General features: G+C 38.2%; 1 protein-coding gene across 3 annotated transcripts in view; it reads left to right on the forward strand.

Moving 5' to 3' along the window:
* The window catches only part of ARHGAP10 (Rho GTPase activating protein 10), a 251,386-nt gene that overhangs the window by 123,555 nt on the left and 108,572 nt on the right, over positions 1-19,259 (forward strand). For all 3 annotated transcript variants that reach the window (XM_019661363.1, XM_019661364.1, XM_019661365.1), the window contains 3 exons: positions 14,097-14,178; positions 16,377-16,422; positions 18,374-18,439. In XM_019661363.1, the coding sequence (XP_019516908.1) occupies positions 14,097-14,178; positions 16,377-16,422; positions 18,374-18,439 (194 nt within the window). The remainder of the gene's footprint in view (positions 1-14,096; positions 14,179-16,376; positions 16,423-18,373; positions 18,440-19,259) is intronic.

Raw genomic sequence — 19,259 nt, forward strand, 5'->3', positions numbered from 1 at the left:
TGATATCCTGAATGTCATCAAAATGTCTTCCTTTCAATATTTCCTTTATCTTTGGGTAAAGAAAGAAGTCATTGGGGGCCAGATCAGATGAGTAGGGAGGGTGTTCCAATACAGTGATTTGTTTACTGGCTAAAAATTCCCTCATAGACAGTGCCGTGTGAGCTGGTGCATTGTCATGATGCAAGAGCCATGAATTGTTGGTGAAAAGTTCAGGTCGTCTAACTTTTTCACGCAACCTTTTCAGCACTTCCAAATAGTAAACTTTGTTAACTGTTTGTCAGGTTGGTACAAATTCATAATAAATAATCCCTGATATCAGAAGGTTAGCAACATTGTTGCAACAAGTTCACCAACTTAATTGGCAGGCCTGGTATAGGCTTCTGTGTTTTTCATAAGTGTGACAGTTTGCCCTATAGATGGTACTGTTGATAGTGGCATACTGAAAGCCATGTTTTATATTGCTTGCAATGTTTAAATGGAAATCTGAGTTGGCATTAATGTGAATTTATTCTTAAAATACATGCTGAAAGACAATGGAGTGTGGGTCATAGAAAAGTTCTTAGCGTTTGAACAAAGCTGGAATGAACAATTGTGTACAAGGGTTTTTGTGCACTCATGTTTTCATTTCTCTTGGATAAATACCTTGGAGTGGGATTGCTTGGAGTGGGAGTGTGTGCATGAGCACGCACACACACTGATACATACATATGTATGTATATATGTATGTATGTGTATGAATGTATGAGGAAATTGACAGGGCTCTAAAGTAGTTTTATCCTCCTACCAGCAATGTATGAGAGTTCCAATATCCACTGCCTTACCAACTTTGATTCTGTATTCTTTTTCATTTTACCTAATCATAACTAATGATGTTGATCCCTTTCCTTGTGCTTTATGGCCATTCATATTTCTTTTCTTGCGAGGTGTCTATTCCAACATTTTACTCATTAAAAAAATCATGTTTTTGGTCTTTCTGTTAGTAAATTGCAGGAATTATTTTAAGTATTCTGGATACAAATCTTTTATCAGATATATTAAGTGTGAATATTTTCTCTGATCTGTGGTTTGCCTGTTCGTTTTCTTAAAAGTGTCTGTTGATGAGAACAGTCTAATTTTGCCGAAATTGAATTTACTGGTTTTTAAAAATTTTGTTGGTAGAACTATTTGCTCTAAGAAATCTTTATCCCAAGGTTGCAAAGATAATTCTCCACATTTTCTTATAAAACCTTTATAGTCTGTGACGCATGAGGGTTTTTGGTGGGCTCTATGGCCTGATTTGTGGAGGATGAGTGTTATTTTTTTCTATATAGATATTCAGTAGTCTGGCACCATTTGTTGAAAAGGACTATCCTGTCATTGAATTGTTTTGGTACCTTTGTTGTAAACCGTTTGACTGTGTATATGTGGGCCTATTTCTAGATTCTCTCTTCTGTTCCATTGATTATTTGTCTATCCTTTTGCCAATTCTACACCATCATTATTACTGTAGCTTTATAGTAAGTCTTGAAGCCAGGTGGTGTGAGTCCTCTGTTCTTTTTCAAAATTGTTTTGGCAATTTTATGCCCTTTCTGTTTTCATGTAAATTTTACAATAATTTTATTTTCACAGAATCCCTACAGGCTTATATTATCAATGTGGAGTATTAATAATTCATGAGGATGACTTTCCACTTATTTAGTCTTTAACTTCTCTCAGTAATGTTTTATTGTTTTCAATGTAAAGATCATGGACATCTTTTGTTAAATTTCCCTAAGTATTTTATGTTCCTGAAGGATGTTATTTTGAAAGGTGTTGTGTTTTAGCTTTCATTTTCCAATATACTGTTATTAATAGTATATAGAACTGCAGTTTTTGTGTGTGTGTGTGTCTATCCTACAACATGGCTGAGTTGATTTAGTATTCTTCAGCATTTTTTCATGTACACAATAGTATCATGGGTGAATAAAGACAGCTTTTTTTTTTCTTTCTTTCCAATCTGTCTGACTTTTATTTCTTTCATTGGTCTTATTGAACTGCCAAGACCTCCAATAAAATGTTGACTAGAAGTGGTGATTTTGGGCATCTTGCCTGATTCTTGATCTCTGGGGAAAGGCTTTTATTATTTCACGTGTGGAGTTAGCTCAAGATTGCTTATAGATATTTTTATCATGTTGAAGTTTATATCTATTCTCAGTTTTAATCATGAATAGATGTTGACTTTCGACAAAATATTTATCAGTATTAATTGAAATGATCATTAAATATTTTTCTTAAATCTGTTACTGGGTGAATTGCAATGAATTTTCTAAGTGTAACTAACCTTGCATTCCTGAGAGAAACTCCACGTGGTCATGCTGTATTAACTTCTTTGTTTATTGCGGGATTCATTTTGCTAATAATTTGGTTAAGGGTATCTTTATTAATGTTTATGAGGGATGTTGTGTGTTATGTTTTTGTTTTGTCATGTCTTTATCTGATTTTGATATAAGAGTTTGGTGGCTTCAGAGAGTTGGGAAGTTTTCCATCTTGCTCTATTATTTGAAAGTGTCTGTAATACTGGTATTTATTCCTTAAATGTTAGTGAGAATTTACTTATGAAGCCAGTGTGTGTGTGTGTGTGTGTGTGTGTGTGTGTGTGTGAAGTTTAAAAATTACAGGTTCAATTTATTTAATGGTAAAGGGATATTCAGATTTTCTATTTTTTGTTAGTTTTGAAAAATTGTGGTTTTCAAGGACTTTGTTTATTTCTGCTAAGCTATTGACTTATTGGCATACATTTCTTCATAGTGTTCACTTATTTTCATATTTGTAAGATCTATAGTGATAACTTTTTTCATGCTTGATACTGGAGATTTCTTTTTCTGTTTCCTTGATAAGTCTTGCCTAGAGTTTTATTAATTTTGTTATTTCAGATAAACCATGTTGTCCATTTTATGTTTCATTCATTGGTTTTTGCTTTTACTTTTATTTCCTTTGAATTATTTTTCTTTTAATCACTTAAGATTGAAGTATTGATTTTTTTACTTTGTTTTTTGAATGTAGACATTTAAATCTATAAATTTCTTAATAAGGACTGCTTTAGGTTTCATCCCACAGATTTTGATATGTAGTGTTTTCATTGTAATTCACTTCCAAATACTTTAAGAATTCTTTATGTGATTCAGACATAGGTGTTGAATTTTAGCTCAGGTGTTATTTAGAAATAAATTTTCATATTTTCAAGTAGTTGGGGATTTTCTATGTGTAATGTTATTGTTTTTCCTCTTTAATACTCTTGGTCAGAGAATATACTTTGTCTTTTATCAATACTTTGAAGTTTACTAGACTTGTTTCATTGCCCCAAATGTGGTCTCATTGCCCTCAAAATGGTCTGTTTAGTAAATGATTCATGTTTACCTGAGAACAATGTGTTTTCTGCTGTTGTTGGGTGTAGTGTTCTCTAAATGACAATTAGATTATGTTGGTTGATAAACGTTGCTCAAATCTTCTATAGTATTTTGATTTGTGGTAGTTCTATCAGTTACTAAACTACGTATGGTAAAATCTCTGTGATTAGGACTTGCCTGATTCCTTTTAATTTTGTCAATTTTGTTTCATGTATTGGATATTTTAGATCTTTTTTTGTGCATGCATATTTATGATTGTTATGTCTTTTTGGTGAGTGAACCTTTTATCGTTATGATATTATGTTTCTTATTTCTGCTAATAAGCTTTAATTCGAAATTTGCTTTGTTATTAATACAGCCACATTAGCTTTCTTATGCTTACCGTTTTTTGTTTTTTGTTTTTTTAGAGATCTTTTTATTGGGGAATTGGGGGAAGGGACACAGACAAGTTGCTGTCCTTTTGTTCTTCAGTCTAGTTGTGGAGGATGTTGCTTCACTGGCCCAAGTTGGCACCATCATTGCGCTCTTCCCGGGCGAGGCAGATCAATCACCGGCTTCTGGACGGCTGCTCACTGCGGCTGCTGGCCGCTCATGCTGCCTGCTGGCTACACATGGTAGCCCATGGCAACCCACCTGCTGTCGCCGGCGACTCACGGCAGCCCAGCTCCAGGTTGAGCTGTTGTTCAGCATCTTAGCTGTAGAGGGCAGTGTCACTGGCCCTCATATGTGGGATCTGAACCGGGACCCTCTGGCGTCCCAAGCCAGCTCTTAACCATCGAGCCACTCGGCCAGCCCCATATGCTTACTGTTTACATGCCATATCTTTTTTCACAATTTTCCTTTTACCTGTCTGTGTCTTTGTTTAAACTTTGTTGTTTATAAACAGCATATGAGTGAGTCCTATTTTAAAAAAATTGGTCTTTTTAGTCTTTGCTTTTTCATCAAGGTTTTACTTAATTTATGTGTAATGTAATCATTAATATGTACGGGTTTAAGCCTACCATGTTGGTTTTGTTTGCTATTTGTCCGGTTTGTTCTTTGTCCTTCCTTTTCTTTTTAGTGAATTGAATTGTTTTTGCATTCCATTTTATCTCCTCTATTTGATTTTTCATTATACCTCTGTGTGTGTGTATTTTTTAGTAGTTGTCCTAGAGATACAACATGCATTTTTAAATTATAGTGTTTACATTTTCATAAACAATGTAAAAACCTTATACTAATAGAGCCTTCATAAACAGTATAAGAAACTTCACTTTTGATGGACGTAGAATGTTAGATTGCTATAATACTTTTCTTCCCAGCACTTTAGTGGACTTCTAATTACCACTGTTTTGCTTCTATCCCATTTATATTGTAATTCTCCCTACCCTATGAACCCAATAACACATTACTACTTTTAACTTACAAAATCAATGATCAGTAATATTTTAAAGACATTTAACATTTTGTTTACATATATGTACATACATATGAGGGTGTGTGTGTGTGCGTGTGATTTTTTGGTCTTTTTTTTTAATACATATTTATTCACTCTGATTTTCTTCATTTTTTCTGCTGAACTGAGTTTTTATCTTGTGTCATTTCCTTTAAGTCCCTTAGACAAAATTAATTTGAGCATTCCTTGTAATGCAAGTCTACTGGAGAAGAATTCTTAAATGTTTCGTTTGTCTGAAAATGCCTTTATTTTGCCTTCGTTTTTGAAGGATGTAGAATTCTACATTGATAGTTTTTTTTTTTTCCCCTAACACCTCCAAAAAATTAATTCCTTTTTTTTTTCAGGCCTCCCATTTTTTTCTCATGGCAAATCATCTATCTTTCTGATTGTTACCCTGTATGTTGTCTTTTTGTTTTGCTGCTTTCAAGATTTTCTTTTTATGATCTGCTTGAGTGTGCTTTTTGTTTGTTAGTTTTATCTTGCTCGGGGTTGGTTCATTGCAGTTCTTGGCTATATAGGTTATTTCTTAACCAGGTTTAGAAAATCTTAGCCATTATCTTTTCAAATAGTTCTTCTGCCCCATTTTCTTTTTCTTCATTTTCTGAGATTCTGATTGCATTGTGTTAGACTATTTGATACCTGTTTTAGTCATATTTGCAGGATTTTAACTTATGGATGTGACTCAGTGACAACATGGAAAGGCTAACACCATTGGAAAAGAAGTTTATTATTTACATTTTCTGAGAGGAGGGCATGTCATGCCACATGGGGAAAAATCAGGCTTTGATCAGAGTCAGAACAGAGCACGGGGAAATTCTAGACCAGAGTCTTCATTGAAGTTTCTGTGGGGAAGGCAAGGGCGAGAAGGGGAAACAGCATAGGATTGGCTAGTTTGAATAATATTGGTGGGCTCTAGGCTAGAGGGATGGTTTTTAGTTGTCTGCCTCCTGGTCCTGGGGTGATTTAGGGCTGGGGAGGGTGGGGGTAAGGGGATGAAGGGGGAATTGGCTTAGTTGGAATTAGATAAAGGAGATGGTTGTGGCTATAGACTCAGGATGGGTTGGTTTGCATGTGAAAGGCGTCACCCTGAAGTTTTCATCATTGTCATTTTCTATTCTTGCATATCCATTCGTCTCCTTTTTAATAGTTTCCATTTCTTTGTTGAAATTCCCATCAGTTTATGCATGTTGTTCACCTTTCACACTGGATCCTTTAACATACTTACAGTTAGGTTTCTGTCGGATTTTTCCTCTGATATCTGGGGCTATTGCTGGGTCTGGTTCTCTTGACTGCTTCTTCTCTTGATGTTGGTCTAAATTTTCATACTTATTTGCATGACTTGTAATTTTTTGGTTGAGTGCCAGGTACTATGTTTCAGAGAGCAATAGAGACTAAAGTGCGTAATATTAATGTTTGGTAAGGGGCTAGCCCATTTTTCCATCAAGCTATTAATGTGGAGGGCTGTGACTTCAGTTGGCAGTTGAGCTGAGATTAGCATTGTTGTTACTTTAATTACATTTCGTTCATCACAGGTTTCATGTAGATGCCATCAGAACTTTCTCTGGAAGTTCTTCTGACCTGCCTCTCATACTTAGCACACACAGTTGGCAGGAGGGGCTGTCACTCAGCCCTGCTCTCAGACTGCCTCATGAGCACTTGGTCAAGTCCTATGGGAAGGGTGGACTCAAACTCTCTGTGTCTTTGTCTTCCAGGGATTCTAAACTATCCTACCAGATAGTATTTTTCCGTTAAGATTGTGTGTGTGTGTGTGTGTGTGTGTGTATCTGTCCGTGTGTCTGTGTGTCTTCTCTACAAGAAAGGGCTTGTAACTTTTTGCATTTTCGGTTTGCATTTTCGGTTTCGATTCTTTGCATCTTCAGTTCTCAGATTCTTTGCATCTTATAGGTTCTCTGTCTTGTTTTTGTTAGGGTGAGAACAATATTGTCTTAAAAACTTTTTATATTCTAAGCAGAAGAAGCAGTTTTCTAGTGATTAATGGTTTGAATTTACTTTTATTGGTGGGTATAGTCCTATTGCTGACTGTATCATTGCTTGCTTGCTCTATTTGAAACATCTTTTTTGTGGACAGAAAAAAGAAGGTATTGTAAAGCCTCACTTTTAGTAAAATCAGCTAACATGTTTTTATCATATCTGGAAATAGGTATGATTCATAGATTTGTAATTAAAAATTTTTTTCCCCAGCAACCCTTATGAAAACCTGATTATGTATGACAGCTACATTTCTGTAACTTTTAAAAAGTGTTTTGTTTGGCTTTGGCACTTCCGCCGTCTCATAGTAAAATTTAGTGCGGACTTGTAACATGCTGGTTTGGTTTATTTTCCTTTTCAACATGCCTCTTAGAAAAGCATTAGACTATTTCTGATTGTTACCATCATAAGTTTGGTAGCTGCTGCTTAGATTTTTCTCTTAATTTCTCTGTTTACAATAATATCTCATTAATGGACATCTTATAAATGTCTTGTGGATGTTTCTCTCTACTCTTTTTATATATTGTCTTAATTTGTAGGCACATTGATCTATCACGTAGACCATAAGGAACACACATGTCTTCCACATGCTTTGATTGAACTATAAAAAATGCAGTTGAAATAGAATTAATAGATATGGGGTCAGTTGTAAAACACAGATCATATAGTAGTTTCCTAGACTGCTTCTCATGTGTAGGACTAGGGTGATGCCTGATGAGTAGTAGTAGTACCTTATTGTTTTTAATGAGTGAATGAAAGGAGTTTGAGATGCTGATTTAAGACAAGAACTTGTTTAACCTAAGCGTTTCTTTCTTCAGATTTCAATTCTTAATCTTATGTTCTGCAGATAATAATTACGGTTTTAAGTCAAGGACAGACTATCTGGACAATTTGGTCCTTTTTGCCTGGTCTATTTTTTCTTTTTAAAAGTTTGTACTGTTTCTTTTGTATTCACCGAGAATCAGCTTTGCCTCACTGTGTTTGGAGAAATATTCAGGGGTCTGCATAGTGTGTGGCACATGTTAGGTACCAAGATATTAGTTTGGTCGAGATAAATTATTAGATGAAGAAAAGAATGCTGTGTCCTCAGCTGGACCAGTGTAATGCATTTGCAGCAGTATTGGCTTCAAGAACCAGGAATTAGAATTTCTTAATTGGCTCCCAACAGATTGACTAATATGACTTCAGCTCCTTTATGAAATGAAGATGATGTAATAACTATTTCTTTATGTAAATGTGAGTAATCCAGCACCTTGTTGTAAAATTTTCTGTTCTTCCCTATCTTTATAGTCACCATGTTGTCCTGTGTTTATCAAATTTTATTAATAACACACCCCTTTCTTTGTTTCAAAAACAAGAGAATTTTTATAATTTAGTTTTAACAATGAGATGCTATTAATACTGTAGTTTACAATGTTCCCTAAAGTGTGTTTTTTGCCCAATGATTTCCTAGTAGTTGATGATTTAAAAAAGAAAGAAACTTGAGAAATTTAAAATGGTTAAAACATGCTTTTAATGCACTGTGTTATATTTTTTCCACATGAATGTTTTGGAGATAGGGGCTCAGTAAATAAGAAATGAATGTGAACAGTCTTCATGATAGGATAGCAGCCCAGCTTTATAGAATACTAGTGACTGGTCCCTTTAAGTAATGTGTTGCAAGTGTAAAGTGTTCTGGTGGATGGGTAGTGTGATGAATTATTTCTCCAAAGTAGAATTGTTTTTTGAGTTACCATGTTATTATTTGTCAAAATGTAAACAGAAGTAGAATGCTTTCCTTGTAGGCGATTTATCTCTATTTAATCTCCCAACCAGTTGGCGTGTGTCCTCTGCTGTCTTCCACAAAGGACCAGGAGGCTCAGGCCTGTATCACTGTGCCTGCAGGGAAGGCATGTAAGAGTACTTTAGTTTTTATGCCACATTGGATTGTTATCCAGACGTAAGATGACTGTTGCATCTGAAGCTTGACAATTGCTTTTTTCCCCTCACTTCAGTATATATTATTCCAGTTCATAACCCTTTAAATGCTTCGTCATTTTTTTCTTGTGTTCCAAGCTAACAGAAGCCATCACTCTTTCTCTTACCCAACATGTCTCTGTGCTGCTCTGTGTGTAGCTTGGTTAAGGATATCTTGCTGTCTACCTTTGGTAAATATTATTTCCCTCACGTATCAGTGGAAAACTTTAGGGGACAACTAATAGGAACTTGAAAGCATGAGGAATTTTGTCAGGCTCCGTGTCTGATTTGGGGAGTATATTAAGTATTTATTTGCTACAATGGGTTTTGGCTTTCACAGAATCCCTTTACTAGTTACTGGTGCTGTATTTTAATCGATCTGTCTTTTATTCTTTGAGCGATGGCTTTATTACTCATTATTTTGTTGCCCACAGCATGTGGAAGCACTTCTTGAATATTTCTCAAATGCATTCGTTTTATTTTGCTTCATTTTTGCCATTCTGTCTCACCCTCTCAAGTCTTATAACGAGTCTTTGCAGCCAACTCTTGCCCATCTTAGTCCGTTTTCCACCTAGCAGCCAGTGGTCATGTGCACATTTAACCTGATCATGTTGTTCGCCTGCAAAAACCTTCAGAGACATTGAGGATAAACGAAATCCTTAGCTTGGCCAAGGAGGCCCTAAGTGGCTGGACCCTAGGCTACCGCTGTAGTTTTCCAATGTGCCGCTCTGTGACTGGTTTATAGGACCAGTGATGAGGCTAATCCCAGCTTCTCCAATGTGCCTTTTTTCTCCTACATGTCTTCTAGGTTTAGGGGACAACTTTGGCTCTATTGCTCTGGCATGGCGCCTTCATCCTTCGGGCCTCAAATGTCTACTCCCGAGGGAAGCCTACCCTGCAGGGTTAGGCCAGTCCTTTCTCTTTCTTACTCGCACTGCACCTTGAGATGCTGAAGTTGCCTACTGAGACTGGCAGCTGTATCAGCCCACAGGCAAGTCTTTTTGACCATAACGACTTAAGGTATTTGAAGCGACATACTTTTATGTGTGGGCATACATCCTCCGAAGTCTTTACACTCCCACTCTCTCTCTCAGGTCGCTGGCTTCACTCATTTACAGTTATCTATCTGACTCCTTTGTACCAGTTTGTACAATTGAAATTAATTGATTAGTTTTCATTTGTTTACCTTCTTTTTCTGCTAGACAATAAGCACTTTGTGAGCTGGATGCCCAGCCCAGTGCACCGTAAGGTATTCAGTAAATAATCCCTGACCCTGTGGTACAGGACCTAAAGCAGAAGGGACAGTCACTCAGTGCTTGTTGAACCGAGTGTTTGTGTGCCCTGCATTTGTCTTCCCATGAAAGCAGTTGCCTTTTTGACCTTGGGGGGCCCATTATGTCTGCTCGTTTTGCCATTCCTGGATTAGAAAAGCTGTCAGCTTTCTATTATGTATTTGCTATAACACCTTATTTTACGTTTTATACTTTTGTTCACCTAAATTATATACTAAGTGTTTGAATAGATGTAATTTTTAGAGAGGTCGGTAGATATTTCTTTTCTTTATAAGATGCAGCATTCTTGCCGATCTGAGACCCGCCCCTCCCCATGTAAATATTGTGTTATCACTTAAATGATGTAAAGAAAAACATCGGTGCCATTTGAAGTTTTTTCTCACAATTGGAATGAACCCCGCTGCTCCCATTGTGGTTTTACTAAGAACAAGGGCCAGTGTCTTCACATCCCAGTCAAGGGACTTCTGAAAACCGCCTGGTTGTCTGGGCGCCTTGCTTTGATGCTTGCTCCGAAAGGATGCTGTGTGTAGCCGAGCTGCAGGAGGTAGGCCCTTGGCTCTGTGCTACGTAGTGCCAAGGAGAGGGCTGAGTTGGGCTAATGCAAGAATGCTTAGGGTAGAACGAAGAGCCATTTTGCTGTTCAGGGGTGGGGTTGGGGGATTATTGGCAACTTTTCCCCACATAATTCATAGCCTGGAGAAAAGGGCTGTAGACAAGAGCCTGTCAGTTAGAACTATAATTATTTCGTAGTGAACTCGAAACAAGTAACTTCTCTTTTGCTTCCTTACCATCATGTGGGGAGAAAACGTGTAATGTCTGTGGGAGCGAGTGTTGGGAGCCCTGCGTGTTCATATTGACCATAGCGCTTTTGGGGTGCTGTGTACTTTATAAAAATTATAGCGATTATTGAATTCCAGTTGATTCTTACAGGTTGTTTTAGTTGAAAAATAATATCCAATACTTTAAAATAAGGTGAAATACTATTATAGGAATGATAACTTTTTAAAAGTAAATTCATTATCAAGCAAGAATTAATATTTAATTTCCATTTCACCTGTCTGTCCAGTTTTGCGTGTTTTGGAACGTTTTGCTTTTTAATTCCTTGACAGAAAAGGGTACTTCTAATACTTTTCATCAGAGATACAAATTTGTTTCATTCAAGAAACCACCCACGGGGTTAAGAGGAATTATTAATGACTTTTCTACCCAGCATTCCTTCTCACTATCAAGCCTTTTGTGGCAGAATCTCTAAATGTCTGAATACACTAAACTGAGAAAGATCGACGTTTGGCCCTGAGAACTAACACAGGACTCTAAGAAAATACAAAGGGAACACACCCAACGGGCAGCGGTGCTGTCCTCCTGGAAGTGGAACTGGGATGGGCTGAAAAGTGATTTCCTCGTTTTGCTCGGTCCGTGCCTGGGTAACAATAAATATGTATTTTTTTTTTTAAAGATTTTTATTGGGGTATTGGGGGGATGGGAACAGCGCTGGGGAATTGGGGAAAGGGGAACAGACAAGTTGCTGTCGTTTTGTTCTTCAATCTAGTTGTGGAGAATGTTGTTTCACTGGCCCAAGTTGGCACCATCATAGCGCTCTTCTCTGGCGAGGCAGATCAGTCGCCGGCTTCTGGACGGCCGCTCACGCTGGCTGCTGGCCGCTCACGCTGGCTGCTGGCCGCTCACGCTGGCTGCTGGCCACACACGGTAGCCCATGGCAATCCACTGCCACAGGGACTGCAGCCCACGCCGTCGCCGGCGACTCATGGCAGCCCAGCTCCAGGTTGAGCTGTTGTTCAGCATCTTAGCTGTGGAGGGCAGTGTCACTGGCCCTCATATGTGGGATCCGAACCGGGGCCCTCTGGCATCCCAAGCGAGTTCTTAACCATCGCACCACTCGGCCGGCCCAAATATGTATTTCTTTTATAAATAAAAAATGTAATCATCACTACCACCTCATACCCATTAGGATGGCTGCTTGCAGAGAGAGAAAGTAACAGGCGTTGGTGAGGATGTGGAGAAATTGGAACCCTTGCGCACTGTTGGTGGGGATGCATAGCAGCACAGCTGCTGTGGCAAACAGTATGGTAGTTCCTCAAAAAATTAAAAATAGAATTGCCATACGATCCAGTGTGAGGAAAAACTGTTTCTTCCTACTTACAGAATATGTCTCTACCTCAAATGCTTGGATTTTTGCACACCACACAATTCCCCACTTCTCTGTGGAGACCAGTGGAATGTCTTACAATTTAACTCAATTCTGACATAACCAGAGTTAGTGCAGACCCCACAGGTCAAGGGCTCAGTCCCACAGGACTGCCCTCCTCCACTTTAGATGCAAGTCCAGGTTATCACCTGTGCTTTTGACTGGTTATAGATTGAGGGTTACCATGAACCTCTCAGGTTCAATAATTTATTGGGATGTCTCATGGAACTCAGGAAAACAGTTTATTTACTACTGCTAATGTATTACAAAGGAAGGTATTTTAAAGGATATAAATTAACAGCCAAATGGAGAGTTACACAGGGCAAGGAGTGGGGGAGGGGCTTGGAGCTTCCAGATGCTTTCTGGGCATGCCAACCTCCCGGCACCTCCATGTGGTCACCAAATTGGAAGCTGTCTAAACCCTAGGTATTTTTATGGAGACTTAATTGTGTAGGGAATGATTGATTAGTCCATTGGCTGCTGGTGATTGAACGCAATCTCTAGCCCCTCTCTCCCCTCCTGGGAAGTATAGCGGGGAATGGGGCTGAAAGTTCCAATCCTCTAATCACAAGTTGTTTCCCGCAGCAACCAGCCTCCATCATGAGGCTATCCAGGAACCTCCGGCCCCATCATTTCATTAGTATACAAAAAGATATATGTACTTTTCATTTTAGAGATTCCAAGGGTTTTTTTGGAGCTGGGTGCCAGGAAATGGGATAAGAGACCAAATATATATTTCTTTTTTTTTTTTTTTTTAAAGATTTTTATTGGGAAATTGGGGGGATGGGAACAGTGCTGGGGAATTGGGGAAAGGGGAACAGACAAGTTGCTGTCGTTTTGTTCTTCAGTCTAGTTGTGGAGGACGTTGCTTCACTGGCCCAAGTTGGCACCATCATTGCGCTCTTCTCTGGCGAGGCAGATCAGTCGCCGGCTTCTGGACGGCCGCTCACTGCGGCTGCTGGCCGGTCACGCTGGCTGCTGGCCACACACGGTAGCCCATGGCAATCCACTGCCACAGGGACTGCAGCCCACGCCGTCGCCGGCGACTCATGGCAGCCCAGCTCCAGGTTGAGCTGTTGTTCAGCATCTTAGCTGTGGAGGGCAGTGTCACTGGCCCTCATATGTGGGATCCGAACCGGGGCCCTCTGGCATCCCAAGCGAGTTCTTAACCATCGCGCCACTCGGCCGGCCCCCAAATATATATTTCTTATTCTGTCCCACTCAGCAATTCTACCTGTGGGTGTATACCCCAAGGGATTGAAAGCAGGGTGCCCAAGAGATATTTGCGTAGCTGTGTTAATACCAGCATTGTTTACAGTAGCCCAACGGTGGAAGCAGCCCAAGTGTCCATTGGGGAGATGACTGGATAACCAAAATGTGGTATATACTATACAATGAAATATTATTCAGCCTTAACAAAGAAGGACATTCTGACCCACGCTACAATATGGATGAAAAGGATGGATATTATTCAAAGTGAAATAAGCCAGTCACAGAAAGACAAATACTGTATGTTTCCACCTATAAGAGTTACCTAAAGTAGTCACATTCACAGACTCAGAAAGGAGAACGGCGGTTGTCCGGGGCTGGGGGAAAGGAGCATGGGGAGTTGTTTAATGGGTGCAGAGGTTTAGTTTTACAAGATGAAGAGCTTTAGTTGCTCAGTAGTGTACTCCACACTGCCGAACTGTTCAGTTAAAATGGTTACGATGGTAAATTTTACGGTGTATATTTTATTACAATTAAGATTAAAATAAACAACTTAATCACCACCATGAAACCTTAGGAAGTAGAAAAGGAGGTTTGTTCTCAGCAGCCAAGGGGTAACCTGATCTATTACTGGTGTCTTTCAGGCCTGGTGTTTCCCTGACCATGCAGGCGTTTTCAGAAGAGGAAAGGAAGCAGTGGTTGGAAGCCCTGGGTGGAAAAGAAGCTGTAAGAATAATCAATGGTTGAGTTTTATTTCAAATCCTTTAGAGTTGCCTTGTGTTCATTTTTATGTTATTTTTATTTTATAGTACTTGGAGAAAGTTCCCTGTTGAAACCGGTGTTTGAATTCACCTTGGAAGCGTTCAATAGTCTAGTAATTTTGACTTGAGGTAGCAGCAGTGCCCATAAGACTGGTGTATCATTAGTTTTTATTTTTGATTTTCCTTGACTTCGCCACTCTGATGTGCTCTGCTTGAGGAAGTCATCTAAATTCTCCATTTCTTCTTTCCTACCTGACAGTACTTCGGGTGATGAGCACAATAAAGGCTTGCAATTCATTTTGATCTCAGTGGAGATGGAATAGTAAATATGAGACAATGCAGGCCGTAGGATAAGTGACGGCTGTAATTATTTTGCTTGATTTAACAATTCATGGTTTAGCCTAATGGATTACCGTATGCAATATTCTGCAGCCTTAGTGAATGGGCCTCTGTCTTCAGATGGGTTTGAGGAATAAATTAAAGGCAGGGCTATAGATCACAGGAATTCAGTCTGTTTGCCACTTTATTCAAGCACTACTTTCATTTCAGCAGAGTGGTGGCCTTTGGGAGTTGAGAATTGGGCTGATCATGTATTGAATTGGGGACTTAGTGAGGACAATTATAGAAAATGCCATAGAACCAATTTAAATAAACTGTTTAAAGTATTATGATTCTGAATAAATTGCCATTGCAGGTAGCAGGGGGGCTTATCTGGAAAGCATTTGCCATTCAGACAAGGTTTAAAAAAAGGAACCGGCATTGTTTGCAAAATGGAAGAGGGGGTCAACTGTAGTAAAAAGAGAGGTGTCAGAGTGGAGCTTGTGAAATGGACAGTGTTACCTGATGCTAACAGGAGCTCCTTGGTGAGACTGTAGGAAGTCGAAGTCGTGGGGCCAAGGAGGCTGGGAAGCAGTGCATGTCGCCATCTCCATGTGGTGCTTGAAAAATGAACACCCCAAACTATGTATAATTTTAAAAGTAGATCCTATCCGGGAGAATGTGTCATATTTACCTGTATTTAGCCCCAGTAGGTTTATTGCTGTCCACGTATTGTTAATTTGCCCTTGACATTTAGCTGGGAGTCAAGAGTACTTAGAGCATTAATAGTGACTGAGAATCCCAAACAGGCTGTGCTAATTTAAGCCTCTAGTAAAGACAATTCACTGACTAGGATTTACCTTCCCAAAGACACAAGAAGTGCTTTGGAAAGTGAGTTTGAGTAGCGAAAAGATCACTTGACTAAGCCCTTGAGAAATAAGCCTGTTGCCAAAGGTAGTATAACCTTGAAGACATATATAACCTCTTCTTAAGAGTAAAGAGCCAAGTAATTAATTTGAGATAAACAGATAAGGCAAGTCTGCAGAAAGAAAATACAGTCATGCACCGCATATGCGCACCATATACATTACAGTGGTCCTGTGAGATTAGGAGCTGAACAATGCCTGTCGCCTGTCGTAGCCTTTGTACCATATTACGAATTTGTGGAGATGCTGGTGTAAACAAACCTCCTGTGCTGCCAGTTACAGTTACTGTGGTAGGCTATACCATCTAGGTTTGTGTAAGTGCAGTTCATGATGTTTGCACAAGGATGACACCACCTAACGATGCATTTCTCAGAACATATCCATCCGCCTTGTTAAGGGGTGTGTAATTGTATTCAGCTATGTATTTATGTCGGGGCCGTTAAGGCACTATATATTCTTTTGCAGGTGTTATGTATGCCTTACAAATAATAGGGAAGTGCTAGAATTCTTAACGGTAGCCTGGAGTTTTCACCTAGCTAGTTGAGATGTAGTTAGTTAAATAATGGGCAGGAGTCATCGCTTGCTTAATTAAGGAAATACCAAATTTCAGAAATAGTGGCAAAAAGAAGAGCTTCATTTTATTGATTAGAAGGCAGCAGTTTGCCATTCCTAGTGTAAGGCTGAGCATTTCAAATACATGAACTTTTAATAAATTCCTTAAGAATCATGGCCCTTCGCTTTGTTTTTGCTACTTTGGCATGCCTCGGTGAGAGAAAAATAGACTATCTTTACATTTGAACACATGATGGTAACTCACCAATATCAGTGTATTTTTTTTTGCATGGTCCTAGGTATGCCTACTAGAATCATTTTATTGATTTATTAAAGATATTATTTTTCCTTTTTTTTCTCTTACTAGCTGCTCCATAGTTTTAATAGAGCCATCATCCCAAGACCAGAAGGAAGTAAGTGCTAATTTTTAAAAATGACTGTTTGCCTCCCTTTTTTATGAGTGTCCTTGTTTTCATTACTGATGTCAAACTGTTGCTGGGTGCTCACTCTCTGCACCCTCTCTAAGTTCATCCTCCAAATATTCAATGTATTCTGTCTTATCCACTGGGGACCTTCTCAAGTTTTCCTGGATTACTGTAACCCTCATTGATTTTTTTCCCTCCATCTGAGTTTTTTTAAAAAAGTCTTCCTCTGCAATTACTTTCTCTGCAAAAACCAAAATACCTTCTCTACAATTCAATTTGATATTTATTCTTATAGCCATAAATGAACACATAAGAATTTCAGTTGCGCATCTTTGAACTTCCTGAGTTGTAAACGCCTGTGGGTAGGAGCTGTTCATTAGGTCCCCTGTGTCAACCCCCCCCCCACACACACACACACACCCTCACCCTTAAGTCCTTTATCCTTAAAGTCTCTGAGTGTGGCTGTACAAACTATATATCATCATACCTTAGAAAATGACAAACAATGGCCATACTTATTCAGAAATTCGAGGACAGGCATCTTCCCATGCATTGTATGCACTAGAGGGGAATGAAGTCCTGCTTGCCTCTGTGCTCTGGATTAGTATTGAGATCAAGCAAAACCATGATCAGATTTGCTGGGTTCTTTATGAATATACCTGTGATATCTTTGGGGACGTTAAAACTCCATGTATCACATGTCTACAGTTTGGAAACATTATGTTATATAACACGTGATTGCAAAATTATCGTGATACGTATCATTTGAGCCAATGCAGGAATAAAAGACATCTCTTCTAGCCTGGCACTGGAATGGACAGTGTGCCAAGGAAGGTTGTAAATATACTGGAGCAGCTTCTTCTTTGTCCCTCCTCCTCTCCCTTTCCTGCCTGTCTTTCTCTTCCCCTCCGTTTCCTCCCTCTCTCCCTCCCCACCTCCTTCCTTCTCCTTTTCTCTTCTCTCCTTTCCCTGTTCTCTTGCTTTCTCTTTTTTTTTTATAGAGAAACGGAAACATGCCTTTTTTTTTTTTGAAAAAGTCATTTTACCAAGCAGAAAGAAACACTTGCATTTTATAAAACGTTATGAATAGTGGATCCTTAAACAGTAAACCACTGCCCAATTTCTCTCATTAAAATTCTCTTCAAGCTTAGCATTAAACCTGCGAAGTTTATATTCATGGAGTGTTCACGCTATCCCCGCTGAGAGCCCAGAGTTAGTATAACTGTTGCCTAGTTTAAATACAGACTACAGTATTTGCTTTCCCTGATTTCATTTTGACACAAGAAATTGTCTTTTATTAGGTTGCTCAAATATGCCAGCCTAATCATAGTCAGGTGTCTATAAATATATAAAATTATATTTTCAAAATAATCTTTTCTGCTACATGAATCATGTTTTAAATTCATTATGAAAATAATAAAATATTAAATGCTTAAAGCATGATATAAAATACGAAATTCTTTTTGAAGCGCATGACCCAAATAATACTTTTATAAACTGTTTCTTAAATTTTTTCCCTAGGTTAAAAAAAAAAAGTTTCTTATTTCTCCAACTGTAAAGTAATTTTAAACCTTCACTCATATATAATTTTTAAAAAACTGAGTTGTTGTTGGAATTTTGGAAAAATGTAACTTAACTATTTCTAGATAGTTTCCCCAAGATTTTTATCACTTTTTTCTACTGTTCAAAATAAGTTATATTTAATTAATATTAAATTTATTTTAATTTATAATTTATAATTTATTGGTAAGGGATGTCCTAATATTCTAGTAAGTGGTCCTCTAAATATATACAATATTTAAACACAGACCACATGATTTCTAGTTTTCTTTTTTAATAATGAAATAAAAATTAAATTGAATTACGTTTTTTCCCGTTTTTGTAAGGAAGGGAAATGTAAGTAATTACGCCCTTAATATTTTATAATTATATCTTTTAGGTGCACAGTTGGATAAGATGGGATTCACAATTCTCAGAAAATGCATCAGTGCAGTTGAAACTCGAGGTAACGTGATTCCTGAATCATTTTTATTCATGAAAGGCTATAGGTATGTAAAATCTAAGAGCCATTTAAAATGCTATTGCGTGGTTAAGTGTTGTAAAGTGAAAACCATTAATCACAAAATGCACATTTTAGGTGTCAGAGTTTCAATTGTTCATTTATTATGACAGGACAGGATTTTCTTTTTTCATACACACATTTCTCGCTGGCATTGAAACATGAAGTCAGTGCTGAAATGAGAATTATTAGAAGATTCTGCAGTGTCGGACTGCCACTCTTAATCATCATTTTCCATTGTCCTCTTGGCCTCCATTTAAGAAATTAGCTTTATTGATGTATAATTTACATACAATAAAGTTCACTGATTTTAACTCTACAAATTATTGAATTTTGACAGATGTATACAGTTGTATAGCTGCTACCGCAATCATAGATTTCTGTCTCCCCTCAAAATTCCTTTGTGCCTTTTTGCAGTCAATCCGTATTCTCTCCTTGGCCCTTGGCAACCACTGAGCTGCTTTTATCACTATGGTTTTATTGTGGTTTTTTTTTGAGTCTGGCTTCTTTATTTACCATAATGCTTTTGAGATTCACCTTGTTGGGTGTATCCTTCGCTCATTTTCTTTTTAATTCTAGGTAGTATTTCATTATATGGATATACTGCAATTTATTTATCCACTCACATGTTGATAAATATTTGGTTGCTTCCATTTTAAATTTAAGGAAAGCTAATCTTTTCCCCAACCAAAAGCTCAAAGGCATTTTTTTATAGTCCCTAAGGGAAAATAGGGCTCTGGCCCTTTGCAGCCATTCCAGCAGACTT

Source organism: Hipposideros armiger, unplaced genomic scaffold, assembly GCF_001890085.2.
Source record: "Hipposideros armiger isolate ML-2016 unplaced genomic scaffold, ASM189008v1 scaffold_346, whole genome shotgun sequence".
Lineage (NCBI taxonomy): Eukaryota > Metazoa > Chordata > Mammalia > Chiroptera > Hipposideridae > Hipposideros > Hipposideros armiger.